This window comes from Danaus plexippus, chromosome 24, assembly GCF_018135715.1.
Source record: "Danaus plexippus chromosome 24, MEX_DaPlex, whole genome shotgun sequence".
Taxonomy (NCBI): Eukaryota; Metazoa; Arthropoda; class Insecta; order Lepidoptera; family Nymphalidae; genus Danaus; species Danaus plexippus.
The window spans coordinates 2,005,976-2,023,870 of record NC_083552.1 but is presented as its reverse complement, the minus strand read 5'-3'; the positions used below and the strand labels follow the sequence as shown (position 1 = coordinate 2,023,870).

The 17,895-nt window shown below is 31.5% G+C and overlaps 2 protein-coding genes across 3 annotated transcripts in view; both read right to left on the bottom strand.

Moving 5' to 3' along the window:
* Nucleotides 1-1,975: 1,975 nt before the first annotated feature.
* On the bottom strand, nt 1,976-7,590 carry LOC116775924 (uncharacterized). The gene is made up of 4 exons (XM_032668978.2): nt 7,224-7,590; nt 5,053-6,561; nt 3,825-4,577; nt 1,976-3,133 (listed from the first exon to the last, which is right to left on the bottom strand). The coding sequence occupies exons 1-4, from the start codon at nt 7,288-7,290 to the stop codon at nt 2,142-2,144; spliced, it is 3,321 nt and encodes a 1,106-aa protein (XP_032524869.2). The 5' UTR covers nt 7,291-7,590; the 3' UTR covers nt 1,976-2,141.
* A 943-nt stretch (nt 7,591-8,533) lies between these two features.
* The window catches only part of LOC116775863 (endothelin-converting enzyme homolog), a 30,864-nt gene continuing 21,502 nt past the window's right edge, over nt 8,534-17,895 (bottom strand). For both annotated transcript variants that reach the window (XM_061524311.1, XM_061524310.1), the window contains 11 exons: nt 16,145-16,358; nt 15,924-15,996; nt 15,159-15,479; nt 14,757-14,854; nt 14,368-14,531; nt 13,658-13,840; nt 12,710-12,871; nt 11,747-11,936; nt 11,543-11,673; nt 10,982-11,121; nt 8,534-10,664 (listed from right to left, as the gene is read on the bottom strand). In XM_061524311.1, coding sequence (XP_061380295.1) covers nt 10,488-10,664; nt 10,982-11,121; nt 11,543-11,673; nt 11,747-11,936; nt 12,710-12,871; nt 13,658-13,840; nt 14,368-14,531; nt 14,757-14,854; nt 15,159-15,479; nt 15,924-15,996; nt 16,145-16,358 — 1,853 coding nt within the window. In that variant the 3' untranslated portion in view covers nt 8,534-10,487. The remainder of the gene's footprint in view (nt 10,665-10,981; nt 11,122-11,542; nt 11,674-11,746; nt 11,937-12,709; nt 12,872-13,657; nt 13,841-14,367; nt 14,532-14,756; nt 14,855-15,158; nt 15,480-15,923; nt 15,997-16,144; nt 16,359-17,895) is intronic.

The following is a 17,895-nucleotide window of genomic DNA, read 5'->3' as shown; positions in this document are numbered from 1 at the left end:
GATAGTCCAAAATTGTTTGCAAATCACCGATTTTTTATTATAGTAAGAGTATAATTAATAACAACTATATATAAAACATTAATTCGTAATGTTTCTTGAAATTAATCCACTTCATAACTTCATGTTAAATAAATAATAACACTCAATTAAAATAAGGTTTAATGACAACGCGACGCGACATCGCTGAAACGCTACGGGAGACTGAATTTTCAGTTTGCGATTTAAGTTACACATGTGGTCCAAGCGACGAGCGACAAAATACTACTGACGTATACGTCATAATAAGTAAATGTCATTCAATAAATAATAATATTAAAACCTGTTATGATATATTTATCTAACTAATAAGAGTATATTTTTGTTTTTGAAACCTAAATTTTGAGCTGAATATTAGTTTTTTAACCCCCGAAGCATGAAGAGGGTAGTCATAAGTGATTACAATGTATGTGTATGTATGTAGGTCTCAAATGAATCGACCGATTTCGATGCGGTTTTTTCATTTGAAAGCCTTGAGGTGATTTCTTTTGCGGTCCTCCCCAGCTTTGTTTGGTTAATATCGGTGCAGCAGTGTGAGTGTCAGCTTTTTTCAAAATAATGTCAGATACTTTTGCTTATGATTATTCGATTGAGACCTTCAAGGCTATGTAATAGTTACATGACAGTTAGGGAATTTTTTAAATTTAATAAATATTAGTTATTAAGTTCTAAGACTGTATGCCTTTGATAACCGTGTTTTGGAAAGAATACCTTTGTCATTAGACATTACTCGAGAACGGTCTGGTGATTGTAATGGCGACTAAACTTGAAAATAAAAACACGTTTGTAATACATTATATTTTCCAGAACTGCACACGATAAACATTTGTCATAATCTGACATTCCAAAGTTTTCTCACAAACAGCCAACTTGTCTAGAAGTAAAGATTAAATTTTAGTTTTTGTATATGAAAAATTTTTTAAAAGTAAATATTAAGGTTCAGTCGGTTAAAAATATTTTATAAATATCATAAAAAACAATTGTTTTATAAAATCATAGTAAGGTATCAGCACATTTCGATAGTAACATAACAGGATTAACAATGACAAGACCTTGGCCTGGCTGCGTGGCCCTCCGTTATCATTGAAAATGGTTTACAACTAAGTAGCAATGTCCTTAAGATATGGAACTCATTTTAATTTCCACGTCATTATTATATATATGAACCAAAACAAACAGTATAGACTTAAAAGTTAATATATATATCTATTTATTTGTCGTCATAATTACCATTTGTTATGAAAACCCTTTGAGTTCAAATTAATAAGTGCCAATTAAATCTATTTTATAAAACCGCATACTTAAATAAATAGTTTTTATTTAATGTTGAAAGTGCTTTGGAAATTTACAAATATTTTGAGGGAGTAGACGTCATTAGGTAAATTAAATATCATTCAAGTACGATCATAATTAAATTGTTACTTCATAACACAAGCCTCTTACTGCTAAGACTTAAACACCTACCGGTTCTGGTCTCGTAGATTTCTTCTTCTTGTATTTTGTCGTATTACTAATGGTTGTTTAAAATACAACTGTTTCGTCAGTCACTTACTTTTCAAAAGCACTTACCTTTTCAAAATGTGATATCTAATTCGAATAACGTATAACCCTTTCACTAAGTGTAGTTATATACTTATATAGCAACATTTGCTATATTTTTTCCTTGACTTTGAAGGGAAACGAATAAATAGTTAAAAATATATGAACCTATGGACAGCGCCATCTAGCGGTTGTCATGTGACTTAACGCAAAAAATCACTAATACGTTGGGTCCCATAGGGAGTTATACGAAAATTGTATTTAAGATCCTATATTTTATTCTTTCATATGAGCTATGCTATGTTTTTTATTGAAAGAATAACAAACATCTGTATACACAATCTTTCATGTTTATTATTGTAAGGAAGGTAGGAATATAAAATAATCATAAAGAAAAGAATTTTCATTTTTGTATTAATATATATTTATTCAGGCATTTAAGAGTGATACAGAAGACCCCACTTTAATAACTCTAATACATAACATAGGCTTAGCCATTTTATATACAAAAAGGGTCATATATGTAAAACATAATTCTTATATATATATTTATATCATACAATGTCTCAATTACTCTTCTTTCCGGTTCCGTAAATTCTCTGACATAGATTATGAAATTTCCAATTGTTTAATTCTTCTGGATTTTCCTTAACCATACTTCTGTATTGTGATCTTATTTCTAACATTTTCTTTGAACAGACGAGTGGACTTTTTTTCAATATATCCGACGCCTCCATCCAAAGGTAGCTTCTGACGAATTTTGGATTCTTGAATTTGTCCAAATGTGCCAGATACCAGGTCAAGAGGCGTTCTATCTCCAAATCAGACCAGATTTGTCCTTCGGGTTCATCGTCTTTGACCGTACTCATATCTTTGTTAACTTCCTTCAATGTATTTTCCTTGGCAATGATATCTTGAACAACTTCACGGAATGGTGAATCAATAGTATCATGATTCTGCTTCATATAATTTATTTTGCTATATACATTCGTCACCGACTCAGATATATATTTGGCAAGCTCGATCCATAGATATCTCTTCTCGAATTTGGGACTCACAAAGTCTTCTAGATTCTGCATATAGTAATTTAAAGCGTTGAGGACCTTCTCTTCAGACATTGGTACATCATTGTAAACAGTTATGTCATCTAATGATTTAATTTTATTGGTTTTAGCAAACCTAGGTTTTATAGCCAAGATTTTTTCCATTACGACATTGTAGGGTGTTATAATGTTTTTTTCTTTATCAATATTGTATTGATTCTTCAGTTTTATGTACATTTTCTTGCAGGACGATGGTGTTTTGGCTTCTAACTGTGAAGCGATCTCCGTCCACATGTCTTTTGCATTGATTTCCGTTTCTTTATTCAATCTTAAATATTTCAGATATAATATCAGTAACCGTCTCTTGCTTCTTCTATTCCATACTGTAATATTCTTCCTAACTTCCGCTGTCTCCGTGTTGTCTTCTGTTGAGTTTTTCTCTTCTTGTATTATAATCTGAGCGTTATTAATGTCATCCCCTTCTGGTACAACTATAATGCATTGGAAGTCATCATCTGAAACAAATTTTTGAGGTAAATTAACCAAATCTATTAATAAGGTCTAATTTTTACAAAGTTATTGTGAATATTAGTTAATTTTTATGTAGGCATGTATATTTATATATCAGGATACTTGGAGATCCTACATAACATAACCAGTCGCGTGCACTTCATAGAGGCAAATTTGTTTTGCGGACCCTACATACATAAAATCTAAACCTACGCTGTGATATTACTTACATATTGTAACTCACTTATCACTAAATTTATAATCCATATGATATACGATTTGGTAAAAGTGCCATCTATCGAAAGTCAACAGAAACGTAGTCGACTGATTACTACTAGCGCCGCCTTTCAGTCAATGCGGTCGTAAGGAGACAACATCACCGGAAGGTGTAAAAAATTAGGTTGGGTGAGCCAGTGTCTTTTTTTTATTATATAATAAGTGACTTTATAAACGAATAAGGAAAATTATAGCTGTGAGTACTAAAATTTGCTGGTGATGTTGGTTTAAATAAATCGAATAATGTCGTACAATACACCTTAAATTTGTGCAAGCCACTGGTTCGAACTGCACAATTTTATATCAAAACGTCCAGTAAATAGCCGTTATTATAAAAAATAAACTTGTTCATATTCACATAGTTTTAAATGATGTAGCATGAGCAGTAACCCTGATAGTTATAATAAGATTATATTATACCTTCCTGAATTTCCGTCTTAACATCAAAGGCACTTGATTCATCAAAATCCATTTCTTCCAAGACCTCGATATTCTCGGCGCCGTTTTGATATATCTCGTCTATCATATTGAAATACTTCCATGACACCTTGACATCTGGATTCCTGGACTTCATCGTCTTCAATTTCCTATAGGACTTTCTTAATTCTAAAAACTTATCACAACAACTACCCTCAGTTCTGCCCATTTCCTGTGCTACTTGGACCCATCTGGATTTATCTTCGATATTATCAACCAAATCGTGATAGTTTCTTGAGAAATAGTTTATCAATTGCTTTATTTCCTTGGCCGACCAATCTTCCCCGTCTTCAGATTCTAGTTTTCCATTCTTTAACTTTGACTTTATAGCCCTGTATCCGAAAACTTTCTTGCATAATGTGTAATATGGCCATAATATTGGCATTTCCGGTTTATTTATTTCTCGTTGAACGTAACCTATATAAACTTGCTTGAAATTACGAAATCTATGGGCACATTCTGTGGCTGATAGGCCAATTTGTTTCGCCAGTATTTCCCATAGTGCGAGTTTCTTTTGTTGGGACGATGAGAATTTGTCTTTGTTCTTCAAATAGTACTCTAATATCCTGAACGCTTTCGAGTCACCGTTTCTTTTCTTGGAACGTTTCGTGAAACCTCTCTCGTCGTACGACTCCTCATCGTCCGTACCATCCACAGCAAAATTTTCGTAATCTCCTTTAATTGTGATCTTTTTAACTGGAATATAAATGTACAGTTAACTAAGGATTGTTCACATTCTAATGTTATAACTAGGAAAACAAAATAGTTCAATATGGAATTCTCAGTTTAAAATTACGTAATAACACATTTAACGAAAAAACTTTGACGTGTTTATGAGACTTATAAAATTTTTAACAGGAACATGGGTTTTCTATTCAGAAAATACTTAATTTGTACGAAACTTTCAGTTATGCCTACCACCTTACTGATATAGGAATATATTTTTTTACATTATTTAATATTTCAGTGACCATATCAAGGAACGCGGACTCGGTTAATGATTGCAAACAATTATTAATAAATTGTATTTATCAACAAAATATTATAGAAAAACCGTTATTAGGGCAACTTACAGTTAATACAACTAAAGATAAGGATATAAGGATTTAAAATGTATGCAAGCAGATAAACGAGATTCTGTCTTTGGCAATGTAGTTATATTTTAACTTACCCCCAACTTTTCCGTTACTACTGTCATTACTATGTTCTTTCGTTTTTTCGTAGCCGTCAAGCAAGTTGGTATCCATGCCATAGTCAAATATCCTATCAAACAGATCTATGTATCTCCAATCTATTTGCATGTCAGAATTTTCCTTCTTATCCTCCAAGATATTTTTATAAAGAGTTTTTAACGAATCCCACTGTCTCATACAGGATTGTACCGTTCTATCGATTTTCTTAGATATCGTGGCCCAACAGACGTAGTAACATATGGGATCTTTTAACATATTTATATTTTCATACAAATATTCAACCAATTCGTCAATTTGCTCAGTTTTCCATATGTCGGATGAATCCGACTTTCTCGCTGGCTGATCTAATTCGTTCAACGTCTCCTTTGCGATTATATTGTCAAAAATTATGGCCATCGGAACTCTATTTGTCATATCATAGACTCTCTCTAGGAGTAAGTTGAAATGTTGGTTCTTTAGCTCATTGTATTTATCCTTGCAGACATCCGGTTTTCTATCCAGTAACCTGCCGACTTCCTGCCATAGAAACTTGTTCGGTATGGTCGAATCTTGAAATTCTTGGAAGCAATCATAGTAATATTTGACTAGAAAAGTTTTTTCTGTATCACTCCATACATCTTCTTGGAGCTCAGTGTCTTGGCTGTCTTCATCTTCATTGCTGGGGAGAAATTTCTTCTGAAACTCCTCATCATCACAGAAAATGTGATCGAAATATTTCATATAGGGCCAATGGATATTTTCAGGGCCGCTTTCTTTCTTTTTATAAAGCATTCTGACATAATGCTGTTTGAAATTCAGAAACCTTTTGTGCCAGTACTCAACGTCGTCTTCACCCATTTCTAAAGCTATGGTTTCCCACAAACCTCTCGGCATATGATTATTCCTCTTGAATGTTTTCTTATGCTTTATATAAAGTTTGAGCATAGCTTCAACTTTTTCATCAACGTCTTTACCCTGGCCATTATTAATTTTCTTTACCACTAAGATACCATCTTGATTGACAACATTCTGCATGGGCATGTTAATGACAACTTTATTTGGTTCGGAATCATTTGTGACAGTTTCGAAGCTATCTTCATAGAATGCTTGATGGCAAAGATCGTAATAGGGCCAAGTGACAATATTTCCTTTCTGTTTTTCTAAACATAGTTGTATGAACTGTTGTTTGAGCATTCGTAATTTAACCTCACATGAAACTGGATTTTTGCCTGTGAGTATAGTTCTGCAAGCTACAGCCCACAAATGTTTTTTCTTTGTTGTCCCACTAAGAAATGTTTCTTTATTATCAATATAAAAAACAATAAGACGTTTTATTTCCTCATTCAGCCAATTTTCTTTGGCAACTTCTTCAGCGGCTTGTGCTATATCCAGTTCATCGGCAGATTCACCTTCTCCGTTATCTTCTATCACATATTTTGTTTCCGGCAGCATATGCATGACATTCCCATTTTCATGGTCAAATGTCCCAGCATCTGCTTCTTCATTTTCTGTAAACATAAAGCAACACTTTTGTGATATAATGTATTTAGTATTTGATAATTTCCTTAACACAAATAATATTTAAGGATTCCCTATACTTTTAGGTATAAAAAACTTTGTAATCAGTGATTTTTGTTAGGGTCTGGTAGCTTTGATCAAGGAAGTTAATTTCTATTTAAACAAATAAAAACCATAAGAAAGTGAATGAAGACCAAAAACAAATAATTCCTTATGGTTTAATTTTTACAGTTATTTTTTCAATCCATTAATTTGGATTAAGTTAAATATCATAAGAAACAATAATAAATTTATATACATACAAATTAAATAATCTTCTAGAAAATATGTACATTCTGACTTATAGGATAATAATTCATAGAACTAGTAAACACTAAGTTATGATTAAATGTAATTAATCATTAATAGAAAGAGCTCACTTAAACTGATATTTTATTTACACTGTGTATTCAGGTCATAAACATCTTGAGTGCACTCATTTCATTACTTAGATATAATATCTTTCTATTTCTTGTAAGAACTTATCCAATAATGTTTTAAAACCTCCAAACGAGCATTAAAATTAAGTTTGTTTTTAATAATATTACGAAATTTTATAACAAACTTACAACCTTCTAAAGAAACCATCGAATCACTTAAATTTAAAACTCACCATCAACATAAAATAGTAGTATGTCTCCGTTTGGTTGCACCTCAGTTTTAACCACGATTTGCTCCATTTTATATTAAAAACACCGGAAACTTAAGCTTTTGTATATAAAACACGCGAAAACTTTATAATTTAGACATATCACCTCAACCGTTCAAGGTCTAATAACGCTAAGATAATAAAAACAATCAATGAAAGTTTTCTTAAAATGTATTGATAAAACTGTCCAGTAAAATAAAATTTATAACAATGTATATACTTTAGAATTGTTTGATAAATTTTGACATTCGCGGCAAAACGATCGGAAATCTCAAAATTTTAAACGCTCTTTTTAAGCGCAGCAATGCTTCGATCATGTTATACTATTCTATCCGCCATTTTATGAATGCGTGAAATGTCAATCTCAGTTTGACATACCGGACGTGGAATTTAACATATACATATAATCTGTTCCCTGTATTTGTATATTGAAATTAATATAGCCTGTATTAGAACTTCTTCATAATAAATTGCAAGCAAGCTCATGAATATTTTAAGTAAGAGTAAGATGTATAATTTTTACATTAGTAAATTTAAAAAAATTATGTGTGCGTCTGTCTCGAGACACTCAACGGAAGTAATAACATAAATATTCTAAGCTGAACTATTTAATATAGAAATTTTTTAACTTGAGAAAAACTTAAATTATTACTTAAATTTTATAAACTTTAATTTGATAATGTGAGGAGAGATTATTTGTCCAAGAAAAGATTTAATGATTATATAATATATTTTGTCGTTACTAACGGTCCTGGAATATGTACACTAGAATTTTGCATATGAACATATAATAAGCAACAAAATTCTTACATTATATGTCATCTAAAAATCTTGGAAAGACTGCACTAAGTTCAGTTCTATTGCTTATTATGGCTTCATCTTACTTATTTATCATTTTAAATTGTAAAATTAATTTGACCGATCCATATAATATTTATAGAATCAAAACTAACATCACAATGTGATGTTAAAATTAAAAGAATTTGATAATAATTTTCATTAATTAAAGCGAAACCATTTTGTGTATAAATTAAAAGCTATTTATGAATAAATTCCATAATACTTAAAATACTTTTGAGTTTTGCTATATCCGTGTAACACTTCTGCCGTAATACGTGTTACGTTACGAAGCGGTTCGCGGTCCCGTAAGAAAATTTTACGCTGTTTTCGATCCTCACTTAAGTCTTTTAGAATCTGTTCCAAGTTTTATATCAAATAATTAATATGAATTCAAATATGTACATTACAAGGAGGGACTAAATAAAACTAAAATATTTGTTTTTTAAAACATAAATTTAATGAACTAACACATTTATATACCATCGATAAAAATAAAAGGTGCACAAAAATAAAGTTTTCAGATATTTATGTAACACAATGAAAATAATTATATTAGTATCAATGCATACTTAACACAAATCATTTTATTTTTATTTCACTATATGTATGGACACAACTACGTAATCGAATAGAAAATAATTTAACTTTAAAATGATTGAGATATGTATCATACAAATTTCTATTTGATATACTCTGTTATAAATAATAAAAAAAAAGTTATTTACTTAAATTGACTGTATCTAATGTATGTAAGTGGTACATCTAAATATTTCAATATAAACACATAGTATATATATATCTTAACACTAATATTAAATTACTGGTTACATGAATGACTAGCTCTATTCGAAATCAACATATTTGCGAATGTGTAATTATTTATTGAATTACTGTATTTAATCAGACGTTAGAAAAATTTTATTATGTTATATTAATTCTTGCCTCACAGATAATTTAACAATGATACCAAATCTAAAGGCACGACCAATACATGAATATTTAATTGATTGTATTGTTTTTTTTTTTATTTATTTAATTCTAATTATTTATTTGTCTATGTACTTTAACAGGTATATCTTTATGTTGTTGAAAGAAAAACTTAATTAATGTGATGGCACTAAATAAATTTTATACAAAGCAGTACTCTTAAAATTCATGACTTTGTTGATTGACTTTTTTGTTGTTTTTATGATAGTAAAAGTTAACACCATTCCGCTAATAATATATTGAAATCAATATTGATGATCATTGGTTGTTATTGTCAATAATTGGAATTTTTTAAATATTTAACATTAACCTTAAAAGAGTTTTAAATTTAAATAATAAGAGATATAGCATTTTTAGTCCTAAATCTAAATAAATTTTGAGATTACTACTACGAAAAAGCATAATTCTATACCATCCTTTTTGTTTGATATCGAGATGAAAGAGAAAGATTTAAATGAATATTTAAAATATCACTAACATCTAATATATAGACACAAAAAGCGCTTAAAGCATTCCACATCTATTTTTGTTAATACAATCATGACATTGTATATAGAGCCTATAAAAACATTAAAAATACTATCATATCACACAAATAAATATCTATCTAATATAAGTAAATGTGACTCATTTAACAATAGGATAATGTTGCCCGTTGCAAAAACTTAGGAAATTAATTTTTAACGACCAGCGCCCTCTGTAAGATAAAATATTACTTTAGTATCCTTCAACTGCGGTGCCTGCCGCATCAATTAGTCACATTTACTTTCACAAATAAAATCCGTAAGTGATGGAAGGCATTTTGATTATATTTTGTTACCGTTGGTCCGTAAAACTTTGGATGTTTTAAATTATCTATATTTTTTTTATTACATTACAAAACAGAAGGAAATAATATATATATTTTTGACATCGAACACGTGATCTCATTTTAGACTACAGATTATATAACATTTTGATACAATGATATTTTTGTTGAATTTTGTACATATCTATGATTTTTTATAGCAATAAGTACGTACTGAAAATATAAACATTTTAGGTAACGATTATGTTATGAGAAATACTATATAGAAAACTTAATTAGATAATATAACTTATAGATATTAAATAGAAAAAAATATTATTTATTATTCATCCCGGTCTGTGCGTTTGAAATATTATCCATTATACATTTCTGAAGCTTTTTTATATTAATTACAAGCTATAATACCCGTTTAACACCGCATAGCGTTCTCAAACTATAGGAAAAAAAAGCAAAACAGTTTGGCACTTCATACTACATATTGATTAAAATTAAATAGTATATATTTAAAGCAATATTATTTTAATAAAGACATTGTTGGTTTTTTTTTCAATAATGCCCATTTCAACTGAACTCCTTTATAGACGGATCACCCTTTACCATACCTCGCATTTATGTTTTGGGTTCATTTTACTTCCTACGGGACAATTGAATTCTTCAGAGAATTCTCGAAGGTTCGATATTGGTCCAATGACTCTATACTTGGCCACGGTGTGATCGTCCTTTTCGATTTGCATTTTCGTCGACTCCTTTGTCATTGCTGAACACCATACCTATAAAGTAATTAATTATAAGTCATATTTTTTCTTTAATGTGACATTGGCAGTATATTCTGTGCAAGAATATACACGGCTGAAGATCATAATTTTATGAATATTTAGAAGTATTTGCATAATTACTCATGTATGTGTAACATAAAATTGTTTTATATTAACATGTGCCAAATAATACTATTTTCGTTTTATAATCATTTATTATAACTGGCCATGTCTTGAGTCTTGACAAACATTGTCATACAAAAACAATGCAAGTGACAGGTGACAAGTGACAGTTAAGGTAGGCATGTTTTAATATTATTTTTAACACATACCTGAGCGAAAGATATGAAGAACAATTGTCTGTGGTTGTACTTCAATCCAGGTAAAGTGAGGTTAACTTTGGAGTTTTTACTGTACTCCTTATAAGCGTGGAACGACGCCTTTAAACCTCCGTTGTCTGCTATATTCTCGCCTGGTTGACATTAGTGTTATAATAAATATTTAAAACAAAACAGTTCTCTCTATTCTTCAACGAACATGAAGATACCAACTCAAAATTAATTTTCACTTTTTATATGATCGGTAAAAACAAAATAAGAAGTACGTAAGGCAGTATGTTAAATTTATTTATACTATGACAATTAACTAGGCCTATCGTAAAATTATTGTATGTTTATTTCATGACAATCTTATAAACAAAAAAAAAGGTAAAAATCTTGTGAATGTAATTGTTTGAAGCCTCAGTATATGTATATCTCTAAAGTAAACACGATTAACACATTGAGAACATTGTAGTTCAATATACTTAAAAAAAATACCCATAAATAAAGCGATCATAAAAGCTCGTTATATGCTTTTTGTATTTATTATATACAGTTGAAATGAATAGTCACCGAGAGTTTGTTTTCCATTCAAATGCTGGCCTTCGATCTCGTATGTTGAATACTGTTTCTGAATGCATTGAGTCCTTTGCTTGAAACGTGCTATGGTAGCGTTGTTCCACCAACGGTTCAAATTACCGAATCTATATTTAAATTTATTTAAAATTATTAAATTATTATAAGGGAGTATTAATCGAGTGTAGAAATAAATGTCACCTATCGTATTCTCGTCCTTGGTCGTCGAACGCGTGGGTTAACTCGTGGCCCATGACAACGCCCATCGCTCCGTAGTTCACGCTCTTGGGATTATCTCCATCATAGAACGGCAGTTGGAGAATACCAGCGGGGAATACTATCTGGTTTTTGGTGGGCGTGTAATACGCGTTCACAGTGGACGGTGTCATGCCTGAAGAAGTATAAGAAAAATTTACATACAAATATATATGGAGTGGACGGTGTCATGCCAACAGAAGTCAAAGAAAAAATTATAATGAAATTTATATGACTTGAAAAAGAAAAGGATTGAGTGAATAATCTGAGGCAACACAATCTAATTACACATGTACATACTTATGTCTACTTTGATGTAGTTAAGTTTAGCAATATGGATGTTTATATTTATAAGAAAAATGACGTTTTTATTATACGTAGGTACATCATACACTGATATATCTAAATTTTTTGTTTGTTTGTTAAGAGAAATTAATTATTTTTCATTCATAGTTTTATTTCAATGTGAGCTGGTGGAAATGTGAAATATTATTAATTCCTTATTAATCTGACGTCTGATGTTAACTCCCATAAGATATATACATGGTGCTAGTGAAAGTTAGCACAGATCTTATTGCTCAAAAAGTCGCATCTAGTAAGTCCCATTATTCCCAAATTTATTAAATGTCGAAGTTCTTTGTTAACCTCCCATAAAAATATACATGGTGCTCGTGAAAGTTAGCACAGATCTTATTGCTCTTATAATAAGTCGCATCTAGTAAGTCCCTTTATTCCCAAATTTATTCAATTTCGAAATCGGTCGTTGACTCCTATAAGATATACACATGGTGTTTGTGAAGGCACAGATCTTCATCATCATTTAGCCACTTTTGGCACAGATCTTAATTCGATCTCAATACGTCGCATCTTAAGTCCCTTTATTCCTAAATTTCCACCTCTAGTACATACCCCATTTAGTTTTATTGACGGGTTTATCCAATTTCCTTAGATCATGTTTCAGGCTGTACGTGTTGAAGGCGATGTTGTTCTCGAAGTACTTGTTCGGTCTTACGTCCAGCTCCTCGTACTGCTTGTCCAGCTCGTCTTTGTTCAGTATGTAGTCGGGGAAACCTGGAATTTTATTTTAGAGATTTCATTTAAATATAGGTCGTAATATCAGTGGTGTAAAACATATTTTACAATGATAACAGATTATATGGACGCAATTAACAAAGTACAATAAGATTGTAGATATAAAATTCATTAAAGAAGTTTACAAATTCCTATTTCTTTTATGAAACACAAATCCTATCCGTCTGTTTTTATAATTTAATAAGTGTTCAGCTAAAGTATTGGTTTATACTAGTTGTTACCCGCGACTCAATCTGCGTAAAAATAACAACACAAAGGACAAAGTTTTAAGCGCCGCATGCGCAACGCACGCATGCGCGGGGTGACGCTTAATTTCGGGATCTCGAGTCAGCACCGGGACTATTGTCTTGTACTTATTAGTAGCTTATGTTACTCCTTATTACAACAGCTACCTGCCAATAAAAATCCCGTGAAAATCGGTTTAGCCATTTCAGGGATTAACCGGAACAAACAGACGGACAGACAGACAAAATTTAAAAAAATGTATGTTTATTATTATTAAATAGTGAAAAGATGTTATTTCAATACTACAAACAGACACTCCAATTAAATGTCTATGTATAGATATATAAATAATAATATTGTTAATAGGTCTGGAGAAAATTTTGAATGATGTTTTAAGGGCCAGAACTGGGAACTGGTGAAGGTCGAATTTAAGGAACAGTGATTTTGTATGGAACTAATATTTTCGGATAACTACGAGTTACATTCCGAGTATAGTAGTTTCATTATTACTCGGGAAAGAGTTAGATCTGATTACAGTACCAATCATATCAGTGATAGCATCCGCCTTAATCTCCGCAGCATCCCTCGTCTCCTCGTCCATCCAGATGAGATTCTTCAAATTCTTCTTGAAAGCCGCTCGGATGTTGTCTATCATGATCTCGCCCTGAGTCTTCGCCTCACCATGGAAAACTTCTCGCACAAACATCGCGCCGACGGCGAAACCTGAATGATTTTAATCATGTAAACAGCAAAATTGAATTGAAAAATGATTTTTTTGTTACTAACATACTAACCATTTTTGATTACATTTTGGATTAGCATAATGTATGATGGAGATTTGTTTTTTTGGTTTTATAAAACAAAAAAAGTATTGTCTTAAAAAAAATCAAGCCGAAAAGAGATGAAAAGAAGTAATGTAGCTACAAATTTAGTTTACAACGTATACAACGTTTTAGGGCGTTACGATGAAATTCATTTATTATAAGTTAATTTTTATCAGTTCATTCTTGGAACGTACTTCGAAGGCAGCCCTAGTAGGTTCTTTTCAAATTCGGTTAGGTAGAGAGAGGAGTTTTGACGGTGGAGGTGAGCGTTTAACGCGCGTGGATAGGGGCTCATTAAGCCTACATCTGGGTCGCAAGTCCCGGCACTGTTGAAGCTCCTCTCCTTGCAGCGATGGATTCGGCACGCGCACGGGGTCCATGGAATGCTGAGAGGTTTCGTCTCATACTTAAACAGCAATATCTCACCAACAGCGTTGTTGGTATCCGTGACGCAGTATCTCCAGGACTCCTCGGTGCCCTCGGATCCAAACAGCGCCTTCCTCAATATTTTGGTCGCGTCACGGAAAGATTTGGACAAATACGACGATAAAGAACGAGACACTTGCCACATCATGTAACTCGTCAGTGTTCTGGAATGTTTTTTTTTGGTTATGAATAAACGCGCTAATTTAATTCAAATATACAATAAAAATATAATAATAAGTAATATCCCTAAAGCTTTTTACGAATATAACTTAACTCCTAAGCCCATAGGATTATACCAGCCTTAGTAAAGCTCAGGTATTCCTTGTATATCAGCGCAGTGTATTTTATTTGTTATACTTTTTATTTAGCCTTTAATATATAATACATACTTCTGATCCTCTTCACTCTTGCTGTATTTTCTTACTAGTCTTGTTAAATTTCTGAAATATTCCGGCGCGTAGACAACTATTCTCTCGTTATCCGATATCTGTAATGAAGTAAATGTGACAGTCATTAAATTAAATAAAATATTAAATTATTAAGTATTATGCTAAGAGCGTTTAATTGTTTCTCATATTAAATTGTTGATAAACAATTTTGTTGTTGTGGTTGTAATTTGTAAATTGTAATTTTTTTTTTGGAGAATATGCATCTCTTCAGTATTATTATATATCAAAACAATTCTTTATTATTAACAAATAAATAAAATGCAATTTAATTCGAGTCAAGAGTTAGATGATACCCAGACAGACCAATATTCATATTTACTTTTATTTCTAAATGATACTGACACTCCTATTGACGAGTTTGAAGGCGTCGTTGAAGAACATCGACCAGTTCAAGAACGGCGCCTCCCTCTGCCACTGCTTCACGGTATACGGATTGTACAATCCCTCTTCATCCCTCCTATCCTCGGATGGGATGGTTATATTCGCGAGTTCCGTCTCAAACTGTATAACCTTCGACATTTGTGCCCTAGCTTCTGTTTCGTTAGCTCCCAGTAATGTGCATATCTTTGTCATATAATCCAGATAGGCGTCCAGTACTTTCTTGTGGGCTGTAGCGTTTAGGTAATTGTCTCGTGTCGGTAGATTTAGTCCGCCTTGATCTAGCTATAAATGAAAATCATGCTATTTAAGCTATTGTGGCCATTTTGCCAAAGTAATTGGCGTTTATTAACAAGATTTTGTACTTGGATTCACACGCGTAAATAGTTATTTAGTAGAGATACTGTGTCTTAAATGTTTTTTTTTCCGGTTTTACCATTTGTGGTATTTGATGAGTGGGAACTAAAATATTTTTTTTTAAGATACATATCGCCGAAGGAATATATATATTATAGTATTAAAATTGTTACTTGCTGGAAAATTGGGAGTACTATGTTATATCAAACGGAAAGAAGAGAAATATTGAAAGCGCTTTAATTTCTGTATTTTTAATCGGACTGTCGGGTAACAAATATTGTATGTTTCTTGAAATTTAACTCAAAAAGTCTGTAAACAATAAATGGCATAAATAATTTAAGTATTTTAATACAGATATCTTCTTCAGCTTACCACAATGACGTGTTTCGATGAATTCCTGTCGTCTTCCGTAACCGCCCAATTGAAGAATCCTCCCAGATTATAACTGAAATTTTAATTTATATAAATATATATATATGTATATAGATTGATTATCAAATCACACTGTCTGATGAAGAAATGACGTGTCTATATAACTATGATAAATAATGTTTATATAGTTAATTATTTACAACAAATGAATCACAACTAACGTATTCTGAACATCCTGTAGGAGTCTCTGTAGATCCCATTTCCTCTGCTTAACCAGCGTGTTCGTTACAAGATGCCACCCCCCCAGCTTCTTTATCACACTGATGAGAGGTTTCTCACCCAGTTTCTCTATCGTCTCATTCCCGTCTATGCACGCGTCGTAGTATATTCTTGCTTTTGTTTCAGCGCTGTTCTTATCAGATACGTTAACTTTTTCTGTAATAATCAAATGTTCACATACAACTTCATGATTAAAATTTCTGTTGAAGTAAATTGTATAGAAGTTATGGCCATTTCAGCGGATGCTAAGTCACAACCAATATAACTATTTTGTTCATTTTGATTATTTATTTGCGTCAATTTCTGTAATACTTAATATTGTAGCATAAATACTCTTCGGATACCATTACTTTCTTCCTTATATAAGTTACATTTTTTATTCTTCGTTCTTCAATAAGCGGATATAGACAGCCAAAATCGGGCGCCCGTGTGTATTAAATTGAAGGATCTATTTGAGAAGAAGTAATTTAAAAATATACTAAATGTATTTGCCAATAAATGTTTCCACTAAGATAATAATAACGAGTCCTGTCATTGTTAAAATTTGGACAAACGTATAATTCCGTTAGCAGTTCTAGGCTGTTTGAGTAACAAACATACAAACGTACCAACTCGAATTTATAATAGAAATTGGATGTAAACAAAATTTACGCGAATTGCAAAAGAAATAAACGAATAAAATTTGCATTTATATAATACTAGCTTTGCAAACAACTGTGTCCGATTGATCATCAGAGTTGTTCTCTGCTAGTAAGGCCTGAACCCGAACTGTATGTGATGGTTCCACTCGTGTGGTCTTGGGATTTTGGTCGTGATTAAGATGAAATATTGTATAAGTTGCTTACTTGAATTATGGGTCAGTATCACGATAAAAAAATGATGGTTAATTTAATCGGCGTAATTTCGGGATCGATATAAAAGGTATTCTATGTAATTTTCCAGGTTTCCGTCTATCTCAATACCAAAATTCATCAAAATCTGTTCAGCGGTTTCGGCGCGAAAACGTAACAGACAGACAGACAGAGTTACTTTCGCACTTACAATATTATTATAGTAGAAATTTATTTTACATCAAACTATGATTTATTGTAATTTTTCCCGATCTTTTATGGCTGTTAAATGTATATCGAATTATGTGCATTACGTTCTAGATTCTATTATAAGTAAATAAGATTGCTTTTAGTTTGCTCGGCGAATATCGATCACAACACGAATGTACGCATGTGCGACATTTTTATTTGTGTTAGTTATTCACGTGTCTTTCTTAAACTCCAACGAAAATAAACGATCAATTTATTAACAGACGCGTGTGACAAACGTATTCACAAAACATATCTAATCATATTCGGATCAAAAGGCAGTATTCAGAATACTAAAGATTTAAAGATACAACGAGATTATGCGTCTACCTCTATTACAGAACAATATAACTGACTAATTAGCATGCAAATCCTATTCAATACGAAGCCGTGTAATGAGATTATTCGTGAAATAGTTAAAGTTAAATCGTAAATAGCTTGCATCAAACTAATACTATGCCAAAGTAAGCACAATTTATACAAAATAAAATACTGACAGCGTTTTAATATGGAAAAAGGTAATAAATTATTTTATATAGATATATATGATTAAAATTATGTATTAACGTATAAACGTTACATAATTTTTGACTTCAGAATGAACTGAAATTTTA

Excerpts from the sequence above, each read along its gene's own strand:
- LOC116775924 (XM_032668978.2), bottom strand. The coding sequence starts at position 7,290 with ATGGAGCAAATCGTGGTTAAAACTGAGGTGCAACCAAACGGAGACATA. Across the intron at positions 6,562-7,223 it reads ACTACTATTTTATGTTGATG|AAAATGAAGAAGCAGATGCT; the intron begins GTGAGTTTTAAA and ends TTATGTTTACAG. Across the intron at positions 4,578-5,052 it reads TAGTAACGGAAAAGTTGGGG|TTAAAAAGATCACAATTAAA; the intron begins GTAAGTTAAAAT and ends TTTATATTCCAG.